Source organism: Juglans regia, chromosome 8, assembly GCF_001411555.2.
Source record: "Juglans regia cultivar Chandler chromosome 8, Walnut 2.0, whole genome shotgun sequence".
NCBI classification, from domain to species: Eukaryota; Viridiplantae; Streptophyta; class Magnoliopsida; order Fagales; family Juglandaceae; genus Juglans; species Juglans regia.
In genome coordinates, this window is record NC_049908.1 from 22,955,944 (window position 1) to 22,973,904 (window position 17,961).

General features: G+C 34.8%; 1 protein-coding gene across 2 annotated transcripts; it reads right to left on the minus strand.

Moving 5' to 3' along the window:
- Positions 1-9,207: 9,207 nt before the first annotated feature.
- LOC108979712 (G-type lectin S-receptor-like serine/threonine-protein kinase LECRK1) lies at positions 9,208-16,684 on the minus strand. Of its 2 annotated transcripts, none has more exons than XM_018950446.2 (6): positions 15,565-16,684; positions 15,188-15,238; positions 11,747-11,776; positions 10,922-11,008; positions 10,704-10,742; positions 9,208-10,482 (listed from the first exon to the last, which is right to left on the minus strand). In XM_018950446.2, the coding sequence occupies exons 1-6, from the start codon at positions 16,403-16,405 to the stop codon at positions 9,368-9,370; spliced, it is 2,163 nt and encodes a 720-aa protein (XP_018805991.1). In that variant the 5' UTR covers positions 16,406-16,684; the 3' UTR covers positions 9,208-9,367. The 2 variants fall into 2 exon arrangements, with proteins under 2 accessions (XP_018805991.1, XP_018805984.1); XM_018950439.2 differs by having other exon boundaries at positions 10,704-10,745.
- Between the last annotated feature and the right edge of the window lie 1,277 nt (positions 16,685-17,961).

Here is a 17,961-nt window from a genome sequence, read left to right on the forward strand (position 1 = left end):
GAAGTCAGAAATGGGTTGTTATTTAAGAAAGGCAGGATCTTCTTGTCATCTTCATCCCCTATGAAGGATCAAGTCTTACAGTTTATCCATAGAAGTGCCTTTGGGGGCCATTCGGGTTACCATAAAGCCCTCCGTCGAGCCAGGGCAGATTTTATATGGAGTGGCATGAGGAGAGACATTAAGCAATTCATCAAGGAATGCCAAGTTTGCCAAAGGTGTAAAACAGAAAATTTACAACCTGCTGGGTTATTGCAGCCCTTGCCACTTCCCAGCAGATCTTGGAGTGACATCTCCATGGATTTTATTGATTCCTTGCCATGTTCACAAGGGTTTTTTGTTATATTGGTGGTAGTAGATAGGCTCACCAAGTATGCACATTTTTTACCTTTATCTCACCCTTATACAGCTGCATCAGTAGCTGCTATTTTTACATCCCAGGTATTCAAGTTACATGGGTTGCCATCAACCATTGTAACTGACAGGGATGTCGTTTTCACCAGTAATTTTTGGAGAGAGTTGTTTAAATTGCAAGGGACTAAATTTGAGGTCCTTTCTAATCGATTGAAAGGTTTATCTGAAAATTATCTATACACATTTATTTGATGGATCATGGATCATCACCAGTATAGTTAGTTAGTATGTTTGATGATTGAGTGGAGTGGAATGAACATCGACGCTCCAAGAATGGCTTTCTTCTTGAAAGTTTTTTCTTGCTACGTTTGACGCAAGTAATGGCTGCTGCTGCTATCAACGGAGGTCGGCGTCCCTTCGTGGATCTAGTATCGGTGGTTCCTCAGCCTCTTCTAGAAATGTCTGTGGCCTTTCGTCTGCCGAAATCTAAGGATGGGGAAATTTTTTTCCAGTTTTCTAAGGAGGAAGTCCAACGATCTGCCGAGCCTTTTCGGTACTCGATTGTGTTGAAGTTTTTAAGAAACCAACCATCCTTGGATGCCATTCGGGCCTTCATTCATAAGCGATGGAATCTTGATGGAATTCCAGTCGTCTCCAATATGAGGCATCCTCGGAATGTTTTTATCAGAATGGTTTCGGAAGAAGATTGCAATAAGGCTCTGTCTCGTGAAGTCAATGATATAGATGGGGTTCCTTATCGTCCATTCCACTGGACTCCAGAATTTAAAGAAGAAGAAGAACCCTCGATTGTTCCGGTGTGGATTGTACTTCCAGGTTTGCCTCCTAACTACTATCATGAATCCTTCCTTAAAATTCTTACAGCCCCTATTGGTAGATTTATTAGAAGTGATAACTCTACTCGTTGTGTTACTCGGGCTGATGGTGCTCGTATCTGTGTCGAAATGGATGTTGCTAAGAAACCGTTACCTTCTTTTTGGATTGGAATGCCTGGTTTGGGAACTAGCAGAAAGCAAGAAATTATTTATGAAACGTTGCCAGCGTTCTGTTCTAAATGTCAAATACAGGGGCATAACTTAAAGACTTGTCGTGCTGGGAAAAAGAGTGCAGGAAGTAATGTGTGGGTTCGGCAACAAGAACCAATTGTGGAGGAGCCGACGGACAAGATTAATAATCCAGTTATTGAAGATACAGAAGTTGAGACAAAAAAAGCAACTAAGGAGAATCGGGTGTTAGTTGATCAAGAGGACAATCTTGATCATGAGGAGTTGGAACCGGCAAAGGATCGAGAGGATAATCTTGAGATTCCGGAACTTGCGGAAGAGGTGAACCCAAGAAGTATTGAAGGAAAATTGGATTGCTCGAACCGATTAAGGGAAACAGAGTTGGAAACAGACATGAGGGAGGGGGAAGTAATTCCTAGTTCTGCAGAAAAAGAGGTTAATGATGGTCCTGAGGAAGAGGTATTTCTGGAAGATGGTTCGATGTCTGATCCAGAACCTGAGAAATGTGCGGAAGTTTTTTTGCAGGAGAAGGAATATCACTCGGCTGCAGAAGATGAAATTGTTAAGCGAAAATATCAAAAGCGGCAGTTTGAGAAGATCCGGAGTTCCAGGCGGGTGATCACTAGAACACAAAAGTTTATTCAATGATTGGTTCAATATTATTTTGGAATGTAAGAGGTTTAGGTACTTCTAAGAGACGTTTACAAAAACTGCTGTCTAAATATAAGCCAAAGTTGGTAGTGTTGCTGGAACCTTTTCAGAGTGTGGATAAAATCCATAGTTTCATGCGGTTTTTGAAGTTTGATGAGGTGATATCAAATGAGAATGATGGTGGTAAAATCTGGGTGTTTTGGAAAAATGAAGTGGATGTGCAGGTGGTCCGCATGAGTTCGTAGTTTGTGTCATTACGTATTACCGAAGGAGTTTGTCATTTCTTGGGTAATTTTATTTATGCAAAGTGTAATAGGCTTGAGAGACAGCTGCTTTGGGAGGAGTTGAATTCGGATAGAATGGGTGTGGAGCCGTGCTTGTTTGCTGGTGATTTCAAAGTAATTCGGTCGGATATAGAAAGGTGTGGTGGGCGTCCGCGGAATAGAGTTGCAATTGATGAGTTTAATAGATGGATTCATCAAGGTGGGCTGATGGAAATGAATTCACAAGGAGGTAAGTTTACATGGTGTAATGGTCAGCAAGGTTTATCTAGAGCTTGGGCAAAGTTGGATCGAGTTTTACTTGATGCAAATTTTCTGTCTCTTTTCCCGACTGCTCATTGTTTGTATCTTCCTAGGACAACGTCGGACCATTGTCCTATGTTTATAGAATTTTTAAGTGATCCTTTCTCTTATGGTCCCCCTCCATTTCGATTTCAGCAAATGTGGGTTGAGCATCCGGATTTTATGAATTTTGTTCAAAATGTTTGGTCTGAATCGGTCATAGGTTCGGGGCTTTTTAAATTAGCTAGCAAACTTAAAAAGCTTAAGGTGGCATTGCGTGTATGGAACAAGAGTGTATTTGGGAGAACTAATAATCAGATCGCTATTCTTGAAGATAAGGTTGAGAGTCTGGAAAATTTGTTGCAGAGAGATTGGGATGATGATATTGAAAGGGAGTTCGTGAGGTGTTCTAATGAGTTGTCTTCTTGGAGGCTTAGGGAGGATATTAGATTGGCGCAGATGGCTAAAATTAAGTGGAGAATGGATGGTGATAGAACACAAAATTCTTTCATGTTTGGTTATGTAATAAAAGGCATAGGAAAATTCATAAGTTGAGAACTTCGAATGGGATGGAGTTTAATTCTCCGGAAGAAATTCATCTTGGTGCTGTTGATTATTTTTCTGAGTTTCTTCAAAGATCTAATCCGGTTAGGGAGGTGCCTGATTTAACTAGTTTAATTTTGTCGGTTATTAATGACGGGGATTGTGTCCGGCTTTGTGGGATCCCTTCGTTGGTTGAAGTGAAAGAGGCTCTATCAACTATTCCTATTAATAGTTCCCTGGGTCCAGATGGTTTTGGCACGAGTTTTTTTATGAGTTGCTGGGAGGTGGTTAAAGTTGACGTTTTAGAAGCTATTTCTGAATTTTTTCTATCAAAACGCCTTCCGAGATTTTATTCGGCTTCTTTTATTGTGCTTATCCCGAAGGTAGATGTGCCTTCGGGGTTTGATAAATTTAGGCCAATTAGCCTTTGTTCAGTTTTCTATAAAATTTGTTCGAAAATTATTGTGAATCGTATGACAGGTTTTCTTCCCAAAATGATTTCTCTAGAGCAAGGAGCGTTTATACCTGGGCGGAGTATTTTTGAGAATATCAGTCTTACCCAGGAAATGGTTCACTCTCTGAAGAGGACGACACATGGTGGTAATATAATGATTAAAGTTGATATGGCTAAAGCATATGATCGGGTGGAGTGGCATTTTTTGATTGAGGTATTGAGGTGTTTTGGCTTTCCTTCTTCCTTTTGTGATCTTATTCGTGCTTGTATTTCGAATGTGTGGTATTCTGTGATGCTTAATGGTACGACGAAAGGTTTCTTTCAAGGGAGGCGGGGTTTGCGCCAAGGGGATCCCCTTTCGCCTTACCTTTTTATTATTCTTCAAGAAGTGCTTTCTAGACTTTTGAAACAAAGCTTTGATGGGAATAAGATTGGAAAATTTTCCCAAGCTAGAGGTACTCCTCATATTTCTCACCTTATGTACGCTGATGATATTGTTATTTTTCTGAATGGGGGAAAGAAATCGGTTAAGGAACTGTTGTTGGTTTTTGAAAAATATGAAAATTGGTCAGGTCAGCAACTTAGTAAAGAAAAGACGGCTATATTTTATTCTCCTAAAATTTCGTTAGTAAGAAAGAGAGCTCTTAAAAGGCTGACAGGGTTCTCTGAAGGCTTGTTTCCTTTTAAATATCTTGGGGTTCCGATTGTATTAGGGCGTCTTAAGCATGAACATCTAGAGGAGATGATTAATAAAGTCTGGAATAAAATCAGTGGTTGGAAAATGAAATTATTATCAGCGGGTGGGTGTTTAATTTTACTTCGTCATGTGCTGTCTAGTATGGCTTTACATATATTTGCAGTATTACAGGTTCCTCAATCTATTATTAAAGAATTAAACCGAATGTTGAGCACATTTTTTTGGGGAGAGATTAATGGTAAAAGGAAAAAAAAGTGGGTGGCATGGGAGAGTATTTGTAAGCCAATAGAGGAGGGTGGTCTTGGTTTGCGGAATTTGGGGGATATTCAAAGAGCTTTGCACATGAGGTTTGCATGGAATCTTTTGAAAGGAGTGTCTCTGTGGGCTAGTTTCTTTAAGGGAAAATATGTGGGAAATTCGAGTTGGTGTCTTATTGATATGAGAAAAGGTACGAGGTTTTGGAAAATGATTGTCAAAAGTATTCCGAGTGTTTTTAATAATGCTAAGTGGAGAGTTAGAGATGGTAATATTTTATTTTGGTATGACAAATGGAGAGATGAGGGTCCGTCCTCTAATTGATGAGTTCCAGATAGTGGGTAATCCGATGTTGAAAGTTAAAGAGTGCAAGTTGTCCAATAGTTGGGATGTGGAGTTTTTGAGTACGTTGGTTGGTCAGGATAATGTGGAGAATATTGTTGAGGCTTTGGCTGGGTGTAAGGGAGGATTTGATGTATTGATCTGGATGAAGAATGACAGTGGGAATTTTTCGACCAAATCCGCTTGGGATTACATTCGAGTTCAAGGATCTAGTATGGAGTGGCATCCTTGGGTGTGGCATAAGTTACTTCCACTTAAAGTTTCGGTTTTAATGTGGAAGGTGTGGTTCATGGCATTAAGTGTTGATGATCGTCTTCGGCGCATTGGGATCCAGATAGTTTCTCGCTGTGATTGTTGTGATAAAGGTAATTATGAAGATCAAGATCATGTGTTACTTACAGGTGAATTTGCATCGACCTTATGGCATTTTTATGGATCTATTTTTGGTATTCCTATTGGTTGTACTTGGAGGGAGACGGTACAAATTTGGTTTCGAAGGGCATCTTCTAATTCTCAACTGGGAATAATAGTGGGGATTTTACCGTCTATTATTACTTGGCATCTTTGGATTAGACGTTGTGCTGCTCGTATGGAAGGAAGGTTCCAGTCTATTTTTTCGGTTCGGCTTTCTATTAGTAGATGGATGGGAGTAGTAGTTCGAGATATGAAAAAGGTTAGTAATTGTTCCAGACATGATTCACAGGTATTACAGTCATTGAATATTCCTGTTTTGGTTCCTATTAGAAAGCATTTAAAGCTAGTGGCTTGGCAAAAGCCAGCTCATGGGTGGTTTAAATTGAATACAGATGGGAGTAGTCTTGGTAATCCAGGTTGTTCAGGGGTGGGCGGTATCATTAGGAATGATCGTGGTCTTATGGTTTATGCTTTTAATTCTTATATTGGTATCGGAACAAGTAATGGAGCGGAGTTGTTAGCTGTTCTTCAGGGACTCAAAGCCTGTAAGGATTTGGGGATTAATTTTGTGGAAATTGAATTAGATTCGCAAATTGTGATTTCGTGGTGGAATAGGAGGTGTGGTGTGTGGTATTTAGAAGATTTTTGGGAAGATACGTTGGCTCTCATGGATTCTATGGTGTGCGTTGTTCGTCATGTTTATAGAGAGGGAAATAAAGTTGCGGATTGGTTGGCTCGGAGTGGTGCGTCGGGTCTTAATTCTGAGTGGAGATTTGTTAGGGAGGTGCCTAGGGTGCTTCGTGGTTTAATCCGTTTGGATATTTTGGGATTGCCTTCATTGCGTTGTCGTTAGTGTCGTGTTCTTGCATAATGGTTGTCCATTTTAGTAGGTTTGTAATTTTGTTTGTAATTTTGACATCTGGTAGTATTGTTTGTAATACTAGGTGTCGGTCTGTAACCACGGTATTCCTCCGCCACAAGTGAGGGTTATTAGTAAAATTTGGGAAGGGGTCACTCATGGACAGGTGACTTCGGCTCTTCTATAAAAAAAAAAAAGTTCTACTATTAAAAAATTATTTATTGTTTGGTAACCATATGTTTAAAGCACTTTTAAACATGTTATGTTTGTTTTGAAATAAATTTAAAAAATGCTTTCTGAGATAAAAATGACGATTATTTGAATTTTCAAATATTATGAAGATATCCTTGAAAGTTTGAAAGTTATAATTATCTTAAAGTTGTATGGGTATTTTCATCCATTGCCAGTGATCTTTTTCAAATTCAAATTATATGTACAATTCAACAATCCAACACTGTTAACACTGCCTGGTATAATCCAATAATCCAACACAAATAATAGTCACAATCCAACATTGCCTGATATAATCCAATAATCCAACACAAATAATAGTCACAAGCCAACACTGCCTACTATATCCCATATGAGAAAATCACATGACCAAAAGCACTAAATTATATAGATGATCAAGGCAAAAAAAAAAATAAACAAAACAAAGAGAAATTTCACCAACATATAACAGCCCTAAATAACAGCCATACATGTGACAACAGTTGCTGCCCAAAATAACAGCCTAACAACCACCGCGGTGAACAACATGTAGAGCCTAGTCCCTTTGTTTGAGTCCATAGAGGAACTTTAAAAAGCAGCCACCATGGTGAACAACCAGATCAAGGTATAAGATTGAGTTTCTATATACTTTGTGCATATATGTTCCACAAAGAACCTTAGGGAGTGAATATTGAGCTTAAAAAAAAACTCATTGTCACCTAAATTTCACTCAACACAAATTAAACCTAAGAGCTGGTTTGGATATTGAGATGATATAAGATGATTTTAGCTGAGTTTAATAAAATATTATGAGAATATTATTTTTTAATATTATTATTGTTGTGAGATTTGTAAAAGTTGAATTGTTTATTATATTTTATATGAAAATTTGATAAAGATATAATGATGAGATGAGATGAAATCATCTCTGTATCCAAACAAGGCCTAGAGTAAGAGAAGAAAAGAAAATTAAACTTATGGGATTCAATTTTGAGAAGGGGCTTCGGTGTGAGCAATGCTAGGGATTCACCATTCTTACATCACACATTATATTATATATATATTTTTTATTTTTTTCTCTTACTAAATATGTGATGTATAGACGATGAATAGAAAAATTAAATTAGTTTAAGAAAAATAAAACCAAAAATAATTTAAAAAAATTTAAAAACAACAAAAATAAGTGTGATATGTGAGAATAATGAGTAACAAAACTCATCAAATAATATAGTACTTGGAAAGGGATCGACAACTATGGTTTGGTTTAATATTAGCCCAAGGGTCTTCTTTTCTAGTCTAATTGCATGTTTGGAATGCAGTGGGAAATATAACTTATAGCCTTAGAGTTTATAACTTATAACTTAAATAATAAGTTTTACTATTAAACTGTTAATTATTATTTGGTAACCATATGTTTAAAACACTTTTAAGCATGTTATGATTATTTTGAAACAAATTTAAAAAATGCTTTCTGAGGTAAAAATGATGATTATTTGAATTTTTAAAGATTATGAACATATCTTTGAAAGTTTGAAAGTTATAATTATCTTAAAGTTGTACATGTATTTTTATCTATTGACAATAATCTTTTTAAAATTCAAATTATATTCTGTATTATTCGAAAAAACACGATTGAGATTAAGCATACTTTTAACTTATTTGAGATTAAAAGTGCTTTAATATATAACATCTAAATAATTTAATTTTTCAATTCAAGAACTTTTAAGACTATTTAAATACTTTTTAACACTCTTATCGCAAATCTCAAACAGGCCTTAAATATTTGGTGCTACAGTAAAGAAAGTAACGGAAAGCTATTTCACAAATGTGTGTTATCCAACGTACCTAATATGAAGGTCCTACAGGCTAATATTGAGAATACATATGGTGACACACGGCATTCTATTATTGGTCTACTTAACATCCAAAAATAAAAAATATAATTATTACACCTAAATTTTTCAAATTTGTAATGAAACTAATAATGCAATTTTTTTTTGGCTAATTATGATCCTAAATACCTCAATTAAAACCAAGAAATTTTCGAATTTCATAATCCATTAAATAATAAGATCCAAAATCATACACTAAATTTTAACGGCCCAAAAATTAAAATTCTGGGCCTATGGGCCTAAATAAAATTCCAAGCCGAGCTCAATAAATCTTTTTTTTTTTTTTTTTTTGAGAAAGAGCTCAATAAATCTTAAATCATAGGCTCACCCAACGTTGGTTATTAAACATAATTTTAAGCCAAATTAAATTATCCTCAATAATCCCACAGTAATTTCACGTCGGGGGTGTTATATGAACAACCACAGCTAGTAAGCATATAAAAATAATATAGACGTTAGTTTAATTTTGGGGCACTTTTATATGGACCGTTACTATTTGAGGCACTAAAGTTGACTAATAGCATTAATTAAAAGTCATGTATTATCTACTGCATGCTATACTGGTTATTTATTCTATACGACCAATTATTAAAATGATCACTTCTGAATAAAATAATATTGATGCTATCACAGATCTAGATCAAACATTACTTGCTGCTACATATTGTAAGAGCACTTCCAATGGCTAATACTGAAAAAACTCATTACATCCTACTTTTCCTATTTTAACTAACTATTTTTTAAGAGCACCATTCATGATTCAACAACTTATCTAAATTTTTTATATGTTTAATTTAAAAATTAAATAAATGAAAAAAATACAGAGAAAGTAATAAAAATAGATAGATGAAAGAAGTGAGAAAAAGAAATAAGAGAGAGAGAGAGAGAGAGAGAGAGATGTGTGTAAAAAATTTAGACATGGATGAGTAGCATCAAAATATATTTGGATTGAAACTTATTTTTAGGGCACTGCGAAGTATATATACTACAACAAACGTAGAAAGATTATGACCTTATATTGTCGAACTTCTCTTTTTTCGTGGGTTTGAAGCAAACTTCTCTTAAAAAAGGATAAAAAGAGATAGCTCAATTTTAGAAAGATAAACAATAGAAATTAAGCAAGGCTTGATTCATCTGATTGAATTGATGATGAAGCTTGATTTGAATTATCTCTAGCACCCTTTATCTCTCTCTTTGGTGATGGTTGGAGAGGCTTGAGAGGAACTTGTAAGCATTCAACATCTCCTTCAAGCATTTTGATGACTTTGATCATTGATGGACGATCGCTAGGCCTCAATTGTATGCACCATAATGCAACTATCATCATCTTCTTACATAGTTTTCTTTCATCTTCAGTAGCATCTTCAATTTCTATATTCTTTCCATCATGGAATTGATCATATATCCAAGTGGGGAAGTAAATTTGGCTTAAATGTTCTGTAGATGCATGCAAGTTCTTTCTTCTGCTCACCAATTCCATCAACAACATTCCAAAGCTATAGACATCAGCTTTGTATGAAACGCCTCCAATATTTTTGTAAAGCATTTCAGGAGCCATGTATCCAAGCGTTCCTCTTGCACGAGTCAAAGGAACAATACTATCTTCCACCGGGTACAATTTCGCTAAGCCAAAATCCGAAACTTTGGGTTTCAAATTCTCATCAAGAAGAATGTTGTGTGGCTTAATGTCAAAATGTAAAATTTGCATGTCACATCCTTGATGTAAATACTCAATCCCGCGAGCCACTCCTAAAGCAATACCATATGTTTTCTCGTAGTTGAGGATATTTGCCTCTGCTGAAAAAATGTGTTGGTTTAGAGATCCGTTGGGCATGAACTCATATATAAGGGCACGCTTTGAACCATGAACACAAAAACCAATGAGTTGCACTATATTCACATGATGGATCCTTCCAATGGTTGCTACTTCATTGATAAAATCTTGCCCATTTGCTTTGGATTGGCTTAACATCTTTACTGCTACAAGACGTCCACTTCGAAGTGTTCCTTTAAATACTGTGCCAAATCCTCCTTCACCCAATCTTTCCCTAAAACCTTTGGTCATTTTCTTAATTTCTGAGAAAGAGTATCTTATTGGCATGAAGTTATTTTGGCTTTGTAGAAATTCTTCAACTTCATCATACATGGACAAGTGCCTCCTTCGCCATTTATATATAAAAAAAGCAATTACAAATGGAGCACCTAATACACTGATTGACAAACGCCATTCTGGAAATGAAATCGCAAAAATAATTATAAGAAAGTGAGCAATCATGTTGTTACACTACTAATTACTCCCTTTCAAAATTCTTGTGATTTGGCACAGTATTTATTTTTAATGTTAATTTAATAATGATTTATAACTATTTATTGTTGAGTAGTTTAAAGAATGATTAATTTACTAAAACAATAAAGAAAGATAAAAAGAGAGAGATAGTACAGATTCTTACCGAGCAGTACTAATTCAATTAATAAAGTTGCCAAATCTGCTACTGATAAAAAAAAAATAATCTCCATTAAAAGCTAGCTAAGAATTGAAGTAAAAGAATTAATGTGTATGATGCATAGAATGGATTCATCGTTAGTGAGATCTAAAAGAGGTATAATATTAATCCAACAGTTTGAGATCATCCACTACAGGAAAATACGCAATTAAGCAAGTACGTACTGGGATAGTAGTGGATATAGTGATACCCATAAGTAGTCCATTCATAATATTCTGCAGTACTGACAGCTCGTAGTTTGGTTAATTTGCCTGCATGGTTTGACAAAATTATAAAAAAAAAAAAAAAATGTTTCACGTCAGCATCTGAATTCAGTATCAAAAGTAAGACCGATCATGATCATGTCGAATTAGCTAAATATCATGACAAAATACGATCGATGGTACAAGCTCGTCCAACGCCGGACATCAATAAGTTTATTAATATATTTTGGATTTGTAAGTAACAAACATGATTACGGCCATTAATATTTTTACCTCTAATATATTGATTTATAGCGTTATGAGAAGACGTAGATTTAATTATTTGTATTTATCTTAACAATTCCCTCACCAGAAGCCAAAATCTCTCTTAATAAATAGGTCTAGTACGTGAAATATTTAATTTATTGGGTGAAATATAGAGTTAGAATTCAAATTCATGAATTTTACTTTTGTTAGTATTCATTTATTTTTTTAGCAATTCTACTTCTCGTATTGTATTTTATTATCCTCAATCATAATCTGTTGTCACTTATTTTAAGTGACTTCGTAGAATTTCATCAAAATGAAAAAATACTTAAAATGTGATATATATGTTAGCTGGACAGGAGATATATAACACCTCAACCCATATATATATATAAATATATAATTAATATGTGTGCATGTAATTAATATATCTGATCTTATCTCCAAGTTTAAACCATTTTCATGTTTCACTGCTTATGGAATGAACGGTTTAAAGTTGAAAGAAGACAAATAACTGATCAGACAGATACAAATTCTTACCGTTGAGCCATAACAATCCAGTATACTTAGCTGCGGCACATGGAGAAAAGAAATAAAGGTAAGTGATCAGTTAATTTATAATATAGAAAATGATTTAAATAATTTGAAATATATAATAGTTTTCTCCTCATAAAAACATTCTAATTCAAATATACATGAACTCTAAAATATCTCTATTAATCTACAATTTAATATTAATGCTCCTTTCCAAACATGTATGTGACATGATTATTCGCACGTGCATTACAAAACATAATAGAACTGGACCATGTTGAACAAACTCAAATTTCCTTTTGAGAAGAAACACAGGAAAAATTACATTTTGAAACCCTCAAAATATCAATTCTTTTTAGTTCGCAGCATAAACTATTAAACTTCAATACTAGTGTCCTTAGTCTATGTAGTTGGGATTGTGATTGAATGGAGGGATGCTTAAAGGCATGAATGCACTAAAGCTACTAGCTTTCTATGGAGGTGCAGAAAATTCTGCTATGCACTCTGTTTTGAGGCTTAAAACAGTTCACTTCATTCCTTTGTTTAAATTGACTTCCCACATGATTTTGAAAGCTATCAAAATGCCCTTTTAATGAAAATTCCAGATTTGTGATGTTCCCTTGTTCTCTTTCATTCCTAAATAATTCCTACGATTTGTACATTCTTAACTTATGGTTTCCATCTATCTTTCATGTAGATAACCCAATGGCCTTTAATGGACAGCAAGCATGCTATTAGTTACTTTCATGAGTTTCTTTAAAATGCTTGAAATGAGGGTCTTAATGTTTTGGCTGAGCGCCATGTATGGTGGGTAATTGAATGGGTTAAGGTTGTGCTTTGTGGATAATGTTCATTAAGTGAAGTGGAGTTAAGGAAATCACTTTAATTTCTTCTTGGAATTAAAGTGAGCCTCTAGTTAAGGGTTTTGGTTAGTGAAGCTTAGAGTGAAATGGGTATTGATGTACTCGTTTCATTTCATTGAATAAGAATTTTTTCAATTTGTTCAAAGGGAACCAAAGTGTAAAGTTTGGAGGTAAGTAAGTAGCTATGACCATGCTTCTTACTCAATATGAAATGCTTTCTTTATTCAAGTGCTCCTTAGTGACGAAAGTATGTATAATAATGTATAAGCCTTCTTGGTAGCCCATGTTAAGCATCCTATGAATTATGAATGTATGTATATGTATGATGTAAAGCATGCACATTCAAGGTTTAGGTCATGAGATTTATCATGCACATGTTTTCGTGAATGCTAATGATTTTCCTTACTAAAGTATGACATGAAATGCATATATTTATGAAAGAAAATGCATGAAATGCTATGAACGGAAAGAAAGGAAAGAAAGAGGAATGAAAGTTTTATGTGTGAAAATACTTAATGGCCAATGACTGAATGATTATGGTACTAAAGGAAAGGGGCAGATTGCAACGCTAGATGGGTCCCATTGATAGTGCCCCCAATGGTGCCATCCTGATTGAGGGATTTCCTAAATATTTCTTAACTGCTTGGTGTACTACTTACCGAGGACTCACCTTTCTTTTAATGTTTTAAACGTTCAGGAAATGTCGAAGAAGAAATTGTGGAGCAAGACATCGTTAGGGAGGGGGAGCTGGACGCCTAGGCTACCCTCAGCTTGTGTTGGGTGTGTATAAGATATTGGGAATTTTATTTTGGTTGGTTGTAAAACCGTCAGACATGTATTTTAAGACAATATTTTGTGAACCAGGTAGATGTGTCATGACGGTAGTTTTAAGTTGTAATTAATGAGATTATCCTATGTTTTGATAAAGAGGTTATTTTGGGACTTTGAAATATGATAGAAAGGGAGAAGGTTCTTTTTTTAAAATTTTTAGTTAGTGATACAGGTCTCTTTTTATAAACTGTTATTTATATATAAAAAAATAAAAACAGGATGAAAAGTAGCAACTCGTTTCACTCTAGAGAGGGTTGTTACAAATTATAATCTCAATAAAATTAGAGTACGTCTTCTTTCTTTCTTTTTTTTTTAGAAAAAGAACTCTACCCATTTTTGTTGGCAATAAATATAAACAACTAGTTGTATAGTCGCATCAATATTTCTCAAGTCTGGGCTCTAGCTAGTCTGTAGGGGCTTGGAAAGAACAAATTTTAGAGAATTCTACGTCTCTATTAACTTTTTATAAAAGATCAGTTACATATTAACTTCGCAAATTCACAAAAAAACAAACTGACAAATCATGGTAAAAAATTTCTTTTGTAAGATAAACTGACACATAAGGTTATATGTAATTGAAGAGATATTTTCCTATATATGATGAAGCTGCTATTATAAAGAGAATACCTACCTATCAGTCTATATAAGATAATATGGAGGTGTTCATCAACAATTGGTAATTTTACTGTAAAAAGTGCATATTATTTACGAAAAGATCAGATATTGGATCGAGATAAAAGCCAGTCCTCAAATTCAAATTGCAAGGAAGCTGTTTAGAACAAAATCTGGAAATTAAAAATTTCAAATGTTACAAAAGTTTTCCTATAGCGAGCTTGCTTAGAGGCCTTATCCAATAATTTAAATCTCTTTAAAAGGAAAATAATAGAGTTACCAAACTGTCCACTGTGTTTAGAAGAAGAAGAAAGTACAATACATGTTCGTTGGGAGTGTGTAGCAGCAAAGGATGTGTGGTGTCTTCATTCAAAGAAAGTTCTTTATTAGTTGCTATGTATGGTATTGCTGATGAAGAACAGAGGGATGAAATAGTTGTGACAACAAGTAGACTAGTCTGGCATAGAAGGAGTGATTTTATTTTCAACAGCAATTTTTGGTAGTGAGTTAAGATTAAAGAGCATTATCTTGAGAGGTGACTCTCACCAGCTTATGAATAGCTTCAAGCAATATGAGATGCTAGGGAGCCCGTTTTGGGCTCCCCATTTTGTCCCGATTGATTTTTTTGTTTTTAGTTTTTTTTTTTTTACTTAATGATTAAGAAAATATTGTTTAATAATGTTGTGAAATTTTTTCTTTTTTTAAAAATATTTAAAAGTGTTAAAAAATATTTAATAGTTTTTCTTTTTTTTTCACATGATTTTTTTAACACTTTTAAATATTTTTTAAAAAAAGAAAAAAATTCACAATATTATTAAATAATATTTTCTTAATCACTAAGTAAAAAAAAGTAAAAAAAAAAAAAAAGCAATTGGGACAAAAAAAGGGGAGCCCAAAACGGGCTCCCTATCATTTTTCTTCTCATTATAATAGTGTGGATCTGGCTATTACAGAGGTGAAAAATATATTTTTACAATTTGATCAATGATTTAGAAGAGAAGCCAATGTTGATCAGATGGAGGATTGTCCATCTTGTGTTCTTTCCCTCCTTTGATGGAGTTTTATTAATAAATATAATATTGATGTTCATAATTCTCAGAACAAAAAAAAACACTCTTTTATATGGGGATTGAAAACTCACCGGCAGTTCCGACCTGTTCTTCTAAGAAAATAACCCAAGTAGGTATATTTCCTGCATGTTTTGACAAAAAAAAAAAAAAAAAAAAGGGAAAAAATGGGATCACATTAGCATCTGAAATCTTCAATTAAAAATTAGGTCATTTATCCCCTTTAAATGGGTATTGTGTCCGGTACTGCTAATTAAAAAAGGAAAATACAATATATGTATGATCAATTCGAGTGGGAAATCCAAGAATTCAGCCAAGTCCGAACAAGTACTTAAATTGCGAAAGCAACATAATGACGATCGAGATAGATCAGCATAATGACGATCGAAATATCCAGGTACTGTTTTAATATCACATTAGAATTCGGATCTCAAATTTATTAATTACTCACTCAAAAATCTGTCGCATTGAGGTTGATTATGGTCATCGAGGTAGCAATCCCTGTAAATGCCGCAGCTTCCACAATAAAGCCGGTACCATGAAAGCTCAAAACCATATGAGAATACATTGCGGATGTCTGTACAGGAAATATTAGAATGATCATCATAAATTAGTCCTGGCCACGATATCAGAGACATTTGCTCTATCGTGCACGACTCCTCCACATCCATCACATTCGCTCCATAGCCAACAATAAGATATAAGTACCATTTGGAATATTGAGAAAAAGAGGAGTTGGAAGAAGGCACAGATCCATTATTAATATTAGAACACTTCGTAGAAGTCGTGTCCCGATGGATCAAAGAGGAAGCCCAATTCACTGGCTTTTCACAGTTCACAATAGCCACAACTTCTGATAGTACTGTTGGCATGTTTAAACTGTTAATACTCCCAAATTGCAGATATTGATCCCAGCCCGTCCAATCCGAGCTACTGAAATTACCACCGTTTAGAAAATAACGAGGGATGAAGGAGTAATTATCCTCCTGAATACCTGAGTCTACAATTCGGATTGTGTAGTTGTTGTAATTGATTTGGCTTACGTAGTATTTACTACCATCATATAAAGATAACAACGTGTGGTTGTTATCATCACATGAGAGCTCATACCCTTGGTCTCCACAGTTTGGTGGATCGCCTTTTAGTCGAAACGGATAGCTGATGTTGGGGATATTGCCACAGGAAGAAGGAGGACAGTAGTGATCAGTATTATCAAGACTAGAAGCTAGAGGAACAAAGATTAGGACCAGAACAATACTTATAAGGACCCTGAGTTCAACAGGGAAAGCCATTCCTCTTCAGCCCAACAATAGAGAGAGCCAGAGATTAGGGAGATCAGGGAGAGATCAGAGGATTAGAAGAGAGAATTATTCTTAAGACTAGAAGCTAGAAGAACAAGGAGGCTGAGTCCAGCAGGATAGGCCATTCCTGTTTACATAAACAGAGATGAGAGAGATCAGAGAAAGAGAGTCGCTTAGGAGAGATTTGGGCGTGGTATAATGATGCAGATATAGGGGTAACTACAAGATGCAGGTACAGGAGGACACTAGTAACTACAAGATTTGGGCGTGGTATTATTTTCTACGAAATTATACACACCTACTTATTGTATGGATTAAACGATTGTGGAGGACTACTTTTGAGTCTTTCTTTTGACTTTTTGGCATGGTGAAGCATCCAAGAAAATGTTAGAGATTATGTCGATTAGCCCCACTTCGCACTGTGTAATTAAGCATAGATGATACTGTAAGAATTTGAAGATGAAGGAATAATCTCAATACTCATTAATTGTAATGGCTGTATACATTTCGTATATATATGTGCAAAAGGGAATCCTAACTGATTCTGACATTTGTACAAGCATGTGGTGTGCTCTGCAGTGCACTACCATTTGCAGCAGACTCTGTTACAACAGATGCCGGAGTACTACAAACAAACCAAGATATTTACAAACGTGCCAATAGGTCATGTTTCAAGGCTATTCTAAGTTATTCCAGATGATTCCAAGGTAGTAGCACTCGTGCTGTCCAATATGTACCCTTTGGAACATTGGGATATTAAAGAGCAGGTTGAAGTAGTTTCCAAATGCAAATAGCTAAGAAGGAGAATTCCTCACTGGCTTTAATTCACAGTTCACAATAACCAGTATGCCTCTTGATAGTTGTATGAATTGGGAATCTCTCATTCATGATGCATTCCCCTTTTTCTCATCTGTGGTATAAGCCATAAGGACGTTGTTTCCATAGCTTTGTTGGCCAAGTTGTTTGCTAAGAAATTATATAGATTGCGACTACTTGTGATATTGCAGCCACTTGCATTTGGAAGATAGACGTCCAATCAAGTTATTCCTTTAGAAGATAAAAGTCCAACTTCGAATTTAAATTATATAGATTGCGACTACTCGTGATATTATCCTACGCTTATTTAATCTCACACATATTTAAGAAATTTGTCACGCCGATTTAAGCTAGAATAAAAATAATTAATATATTTTATAAAATTGAAAATTTACTATACTTCTTAATCATCTCTTGTGCCACATAGCTTAATTTTTAATTTTTAACTTAATTTTCGCATAAGTTTATATTTTTTAAGAGATTAATTCCAAATCATCAATCTCAACCATATTCTCGTTAGGATAAAAGTAGTCTATTGGGCTAGTCACAAGCAAGAATTATTCCTTTCTAGATTGAAGAAATCCATTTTGGGCCAATCAAAAGCATGGACAGTACCCTTGATAATTAGCCTACTGATAAAATGAGCTCATACATGTATACACGTAATCACAATACACCTACAAAAATATCATATTTCATCCAAATATTTATTATATATTCATGAAAAAGTA